Source organism: Galeopterus variegatus, unplaced genomic scaffold (genome assembly GCF_000696425.1).
Source record: "Galeopterus variegatus unplaced genomic scaffold, G_variegatus-3.0.2 Scaffold1137, whole genome shotgun sequence".
NCBI classification, from domain to species: domain Eukaryota; kingdom Metazoa; phylum Chordata; class Mammalia; order Dermoptera; family Cynocephalidae; genus Galeopterus; species Galeopterus variegatus.
The window spans coordinates 18516-26223 of record NW_007727248.1 but is presented as its reverse complement, the minus strand read 5'-3'; the positions used below and the strand labels follow the sequence as shown (position 1 = coordinate 26223).

Here is a 7708-nt window from a genome sequence, read left to right as displayed (position 1 = left end):
ATCACTTCCACACTGTTGCAGTTGGAGGTCCTGCCTGCCTGGCTCCCACCAGCAGTGATGCTGTCCCTCCCTCTCAGGCCTCACTCTGCCAAGAACCAGCAGGTCAAGTCAGGGCCATGCTCGCTGAGTCCATAGATGTGAGTTCCACACAATTGTGCGGAGATTCAACACCTGGCCAATTTAAATTTTCAAGGGTCTCTTGTTTCTTTTAATGCCTCACAAAGGACGCTGATGTTTCCAGTGGCCTCTTCCCCACAAAGACTCTTCCAGGTGAACCAGGCCAAATGTATTTGGTCAGATGGGTTTGGAAAAAGGCCCATTTGCTGGCTGGTAGCCCAATCTTAAAACAACATTGAGGAGTCCTTTTAAAGGTCAAATTCACTCCATAGTTATTCAAATCTACGAGTATCATCCAGTCTGGCTTCATTTACAAAGAAGCAAGTTACAATTTCAAGTGATGACTAATTCTTCTTTCACTCACTTCCTTCTGCAAAATCATAGACTAGTGCTCAAAGCCTCAATAGTTCCCACGTATCTCTAATGGGTTAATCAAGAGGCTGATATTTCTGGGGGCCGGCCCGGTGGCGCACTGCTATAGTGCGCCGCTTGGGAAGCGTGGCGGCGCTCCCGCTGAGGGTTCGGATCCCACATACAGACCGGTTCCCGCTCACTGGCTGAGCGAGGTGCGGGAGCAGCGCCGAGGGTTACAATCCCGTTGCCGGTCCTGGTCCGGTACGGGGGTGACACTGAGGGTTGCGATCCGTTGCCGGACACGGAAAAAGACAAAAAAAAAAAAAAGAGGCTGATATTTCTACCTGAGTTATCACAAACATTCACTTACTGGAAACCGACCCACTTAACATAGCCGAATTGGAATGACTGCCTATTTTTAATACACAAATCATGCAGATTAGCCAATCCCATATTCCAAGGCCCTTTTTACATGGTGATTCAGATGTATCAAAAGGCTACCTTGCAAAAAATAAACTCCAAGAAACCGGTTCTGATTTCTTTATCAGAAAGTTGTGTTTTTTCTCCTCTAATGCCTTGACTCAGTGTCTTGAAATAATGTACATGCCAAAAAAGAATTTAAGAGGGTGTTATAATCACATATGCAGAGATGATTGAAAGTCCAGTGAACCAAGGAGTGCACTTGAAACACAGACCCATGACGTTTGTGAGATGTTCCTTATCTCACCCTGTTATCCTCCTCCATCAGCCTTGTAAGCGGCCTGTTTGTGATTACCTGAGACAGAAAGGAAGTCATCCACTGAGGTGATGTCATCCACAGCCTCCGTCAGCACTCGGACCTGCTTCTCCCACTGGTCTTTGAAGACGTCCATGTTGTCCTGAGCAACTTTGCTCTGTGGCCGGGCAGCCAGTGTGAGAGCAGCATTGATGACCTATATTAGAAGCAATCCAGAGTGTAATGACCACACTCTTCAAAAGAGGAACAAGCAGGTCAAAGACCATCTGGAAACCCTGAGCCCTGTAGGTTCTACAGATAAGTGGATTCTCAGTATTCAGGATGATAACACAAAACATGAAAGATAAATTAGGTTATCAATTTCCATTAGTTTTTGTTTGCTTTGCTTTTCTTCTTCTTTCCAAAATACAGAAATTAGCCTCAGGTTTCAAAAAATATTTACTGGACAAGTCCTATTTACTTAGCACAGACATAGCAGAAATATAACTCTTGCTTTCTGCATGTACAAACTTATAATTTAGTTGTTGAGACAAGGGAAATAGATATGGAACATTTAAATCACAACCTAAAATGAGAGAATGTCAATATGAGTGAAAACAACAATAATTGCCACAGTAATTCTGAAGACAGGAATTCTTTTTGAGAAAGGTGGAACTCAAAATAGCCCGTGAATGACTGGCAGCATTACCCAGTGAGAGGAACAGGGCAAGAAAAGGGGGTGCATGAAGCCTGGAGCGTGAATATCAGGTCACCGATGGGCTTTGGAAACAAAGTGAACAAAGCTTACCTGGGGACACAGGCTGTCAATCTGGGTGGCTGCCATCCGGACTAATTTCACCCCTTCCTCATTGTTGGAGATGGAACAGGCCAAATTTGCAACCTGTATCAAAGAGGATTTGGGTGAAAATCATGTTGAGGCAGAGGGCAAGTGTACTGTTGCACCTTCTCTGGAAGGTGTCACTTCCAGGAGAATCCTTTCACAAATAAGATAAGGGCACTCTTCAGTGCTGAAACAAATATTACTACTCCTTATGCTAATTTAGGCATTTCTGCTAGAACAGGGTGCTAATAACAAATTATTGCTTCAAGATTCTCAAGCACACACAATGATGCATTTTAAATAGGTTTCTTTGAGCTGTTTCCCCCTATGGATTGCCCTGATCTGTCCACCAGTAGCCAACACAAGTGCTTTCAGGGGCCAGGCAGAGATGAGAAATGCATAGAAAAGTCTGGTATAATTCAATAGGCAATCGTGTAGAATACAGCATATTAGAATGTGCAGATCCAATACAAAGGCATTCAAATTTGATTTTTTAAAAACACTATACCAGCCAAAACAGCTAAACTGAATTCAAGTTCTCAGGCCACGCAATTCAACTTATGTTACTTCTTTTCTTCAAGAAGTGAGAGTTGATAATACAAGGTCAGATTGATTGGCCAAGGTCAACAGCACACAAAGCCACCATCAAAACAATGACCCGTCCCACCAGGCTGGTGTCAAGAGGACAGTAGAGTAGAAATTACGAAGTTCAGAGGAGAGGGGAAGGGCTGCAAGGAGTAGGAGCAGGAGGGCAGATAGAATAAGTGATCAGATGATTAGCAGAGAGAAAATCCCTGGGAACCTCTTGGCCATCTGTCCTTTTGTATCCTGCTCACCTCTAGTCTCCGAAACCTGGCTACTTTCCTACCATGCCTTGATGCCCTAAGAGATTAAAATGCACTGCACGTGTATATAATTCCCAGTGTGAAAGAAACCTAGTCAGACAGTAGTAGGGACAGTACAGAACTGCAGATCAGGAGGCTCAACCACTAACCAGCTACAAAAGTCACTTCACAGTGAGAGGGCTGTCTTCTTATCAGCAAAATGAGATGAGTTGATGGTGACAGTAGGAATACTTTCAAAGATTACTTCAGGGCCGGCCCGGTGGCGCACTCTGTAGAGTGCGGCGCTTGGGAGCGCGGCGGCGCTCCCGCCAAGGGTTCGGATCCCATAGAGAGACCGGTCCACTCACTGGTTGAGCCCGGTGCAGGCGTGACACCGAGGATTGCAATCCCGTTGCCGGTCGCGGTACGGGCGCGACACCGAGGGTTGTGATCCCGTTACCGGTCACAAAAAAAGACAAAAAGGAAAAAAAAAAAAGATTACTTCAATAAATCAGAGTAAAGAATCCTGTTTTAAAGCTTTTAACAAAAATGGAGGAGACATTACGTCTACTACAGTGAGACTACATACTAGAAGAAATCACAGCTTAATTTAAATTAGAATATTTAAATTTAAATTTAGAATTTAAATATTACTATATAATTTCATATATTTTATAATTTACCTTTGATTCTTCAAGTAATTTTTACTATTTCACTTAGTTTTTAAAATAAGTCTGTGAACAGACAAATATACTTTGTTGTACCCACTCACAGGAAAGAATATTAATTGCCCAGGGCCATGAAGCTTCTTAGAAACAGAGAAGAGATAATGGTATAGGTCTCTTAACGTCAATTTATTTTGTTCTATCATATTGTCTTCACTCCCCATTTTGATTAATCTTTGTTATATTTGTATTCTAGTTTATTTTATATTCCAAGTGCCTCATGCAGTGCATGATACAAAATTGGTGGATGAAAGATACTTTCAAACATTAAGTTGAATTACACCTTTCACTTGGCTAGGTACATTTCCATATTACCTTTCAGCGGATGTTTATCACCCATATGGTATTTAATAATGGTTCCTACATTCTGGTTCTTGATGTGAGTCCAGAGTACAATGTCCCATATCCATAGTGACATGAGAAAAAAATCAGAATAGTGTGGAGAATTTTCCAGAAAGACATATGTATTTAATGTAAAGTTCTGTCTTTTAATCTTCAATGAAATTCTTCCTATATCTGCTTTGAACAATGTTTTATTGTATAAAAGGATGATTTTAGATGATGGCTTTGTTTGCTCTCTACCATCCTTGCTTGGTATGTGAGAGAGACCTGAGATCACGCTTTTGCGAGCAGTGGACAATTACTAAAGAATTTAGCGAAACAACATGAAAAGTTAAAAATGCTCCAGGAACCAGATCTTTGGTAATATTTTCTTGCATTTCTGTAAGAAAAAAAAAAAAAAAAAAAAGCATTCTTAATGAAATAATTGCTCTCAACTGAGTCTTCAATGTCTTAACATTAAAAAAAAAGACAACCAAATATTATGTCTCTTGACTAAAGGTCATGACACTACCTATGAAATATTCTTCCCCAAAACACAACAAAACCCAGAGATGATCGGCCCTTAGGATCGACTCCCAATTTACAGGAAATTCAAGACACTAAGAAATATGTAAAATAAACCACAGAGGCAATTGTGAAAATTCTGATGATGAGAAACCATAGACAAAAAGTCTAGACCTTATTTGCATCCTAAATAGAACAGATAAATTATACATGTATCTAAACATGTAAATGAATAAATATATAAAAGTACATTTATGAAACCATCAAGAAAATTTACATATTAAATATTTGATGATATTAGTGAGATAATATTTTATTTATATTTTATATTATTGAAACTGTTGATTGCATACAGCAGTGGGGTACAGTGTTGAATATCAATACTTGTGTGTAATGTGATGCTCAAATCAGGATAATTAGTATATTCAACATTATACGATGTAATCATTTTTTGTGGCCCTTTACCAACTCCTTCCTTACCTCCTTCCTCCTCTCCCATCTATGGTAACCTCAATTCTGTTCTTTCCTTTTGAAAGTTCAATGTATTATTGTGATTATTGTATCTTTCTTTTTTTATCTATTTTTTAAGCTTCCACTTATGACTGAGGACATGTGGTATTTTTCTTTCTGTGCTTAGATTATTTCACTTAACATAATTTTCTCTAAATTCATCCATGTTGCTGCAAATGGCACTATTTCATTCTTTTTATAACTGATTAATATTCCATTGTGTATATATACCACATTTTCCTTATCCAGTCATCCACTGATAGATATTTCGGTTGGTTCCATCTCTTGGATACGGTAAATAGAACTGCAGTAAACACAGGAGTACAGATATCCCTTCAACGTGATGATTTCCATTCCTTTGGGTAAATACCCAGCAGTGGAAATGCTGGATCATGTGGGACTTCTATCTGTAGTTGTTTGAGGAATCTCCATATCATTTTCCATAATGGCTGTACCAATTATATTAGTGAGATATTAACATTTTAAAGTGTGCTAATAGTACTTTTTTTTTAAGAGTCCATTGATTTTAGAGATATATAATTGAGACGTTTATGAATGAAATAATGCTTGGGATTTGCTTTACAATTATCTGGGGTTGGGGAAATGGGTGGAGGTGTAGAAAAATCAAGAATGGCCATTAGTTCATAATTGTTGAAGCTGGGTGGTAGTGTATGATGGTTCATTATATATGTGCTACTTTGGGATACGCTGGAAACTTTCCACAATAAAGTGTTTTTTAAAGAAGTAGTTACCACAACCTATTGTATTACCAGCTCTGATAAAACACTTTCTTGCAAATATGTTGTGCTCCGTTGAGACTCATACAAGTCAGAGAGAAACAAGAGTGGTTTGGGGTTGAGGCTTGCAGATAGTGGAAGAGTACCAGCCTAGGCATAGAAGAGGTGCAGTGAACTGGACTTTATAGAGGTAGCTCTGCAGAACACAAAGCTTACCACTCATGCTGACTGCAAGTCACTAGGTGGAAGTTGACTCTGGGGGACTGAGAACTGAGAAGAGCTTGACTCTTCTACAAGGGAAATGTCAACTAGTAACTTCCACCTGGTGAAAATAAACTTTTCTTTGCGTGTCTTTTGAAAGTTTTCTCAGCCTTTATTTAAATAAACTATTATGGCTTATGTGGGAAACTCGTCACCCAACAGAATCTTAGCAGAGGGAACAGTGCTAGCAACACTTGATAAACACAAAGAGGTGGCAACTCTCCATAGTCATCCAATTATTTATTCCCTTTAATTTTGCTGATCTATAAATCCTCAAGTCTGGCATCCTTCACTCTGCAATGTTCTCCTGCTGTTTAATTCCTCTTAAAAATCAGAATTTCATTTACCTTGTATCATATTCTGAAACATTTGGAAAATATTTATCACATGATGCTAAGGATTTCAGTATCTCCAAAAGCAGGCTTGCAAATTTTAAATTGGTTATGGACTTCATCCAAATCGCTACCTTCCTTATTTTCTTTGGCCTGCCTTTCTCGGCTTCTCACTGGACCCATTGGCATTGTGGTAACTCTGAACATGGTTTTATGTATTTTGGTTTCTACAATTCTGTCAGCAAATGACCCTAAGCTTCAGTGTTTAAGGCAGCTTCCAATCAGGAATGCAGCTTGAAATGCCAACTAACATTTCAACATCAGTCCAAGACTACTGTGCACAGTAGGAACTTGATAATTGATTTCAACTACAGCTCTGATGTTATGATATCAAACTCTTTGGTAACATAAAATGTCCTAATTTCAAAGCAGGATATTTTCTGCTCTATGGCCAATTTAGCATGATAAAGGGTAGTGAGTGGGGGCAGGAGGGAGGGAATGGTAGACTAGAATCATTAGAAATTTTTATCTGCTCATGCCCTTCACCAAATTTCTGCTCAGATTTTTCTAATTCATGTTTAAGAGCTCTTCTTGCAATAAGGATGTTAATCTTTGTATGTTAAAAAAAAAAAAGTAGAGTAGAACAATGGTTAGCACAGGCTGGGAGGGGTGGGGGAAGGGGGGAAGATTAGGAGATTAGGAGCGAACTAATGGAGATAAAACTATGCTATCTACCCTAAGTGAATCATTGTGCGGTATATGCATGAATTGAAACAACACAGGGGAGAGAGGAAGGGGGTAAGAGGAATGGGTAAAGGGTCATGAAAATCAACTACAATGTATATTGAGAAATTAAAATAATAAAAAAAAGAAACAACACACTGTACCTCACAAAAATAAGTAAAATTGAATTTAAAAAAAAGGAAATTTGAAAAGAATAATAGAAGTAAAAGAGCAGACAATAGATTATTAAAAGACATTGAGCAATACGATTAAATTTGTTTTTTCTTTTTTGGTGGCTGGCCGGTATGGGGATCTGAACTTGAAATCTTGGTGTTATAAGGCTGTGCTCTAACCATCTGAGCTAACCAGCCAGTCCTGCAAATAATTAAATTCGATAGAGTTGTGAAAACTGTTTGAGTCAACCAAGCTGGTAACATTTATGGGACATACATGCCCAGCTGACTCTGGCCTCTGCTTTCTCCACTCTTGAATTGTTTACAACTTAACTGATGCGATGAGAATTATTCACCTTCTTGGAAGCTTAGAAAACAATAAGACATATCATTAAGTATTAAATTTGGGTCTATTTAGATTGACGTGGCATTTCTGAAAGTTGATTAAGCCATGCATACAGGTGGCTGAGCTCCTTGGTAAGCTCATTGTACTATATCCTAGTCCACCTATTATAAAAGAAAGTCCTCCTCCCTTACTTCTGAGAGCATA

General features: G+C 39.1%; 1 protein-coding gene across 1 annotated transcript in view; it reads right to left on the bottom strand.

Moving 5' to 3' along the window:
• Positions 1-2108, bottom strand: part of CTNNA2 (catenin (cadherin-associated protein), alpha 2) — a gene marked incomplete at its 5' end in the record, with an annotated part of 100964 nt that extends 98856 nt beyond the window's left edge. Inside the window, 2 exons of the mRNA XM_008575116.1 lie at positions 1247-1403; positions 1995-2108. Of these exons, the coding sequence (XP_008573338.1) occupies positions 1247-1403; positions 1995-2108 (271 nt within the window). The remainder of the gene's footprint in view (positions 1-1246; positions 1404-1994) is intronic.
• Between the last annotated feature and the right edge of the window lie 5600 nt (positions 2109-7708).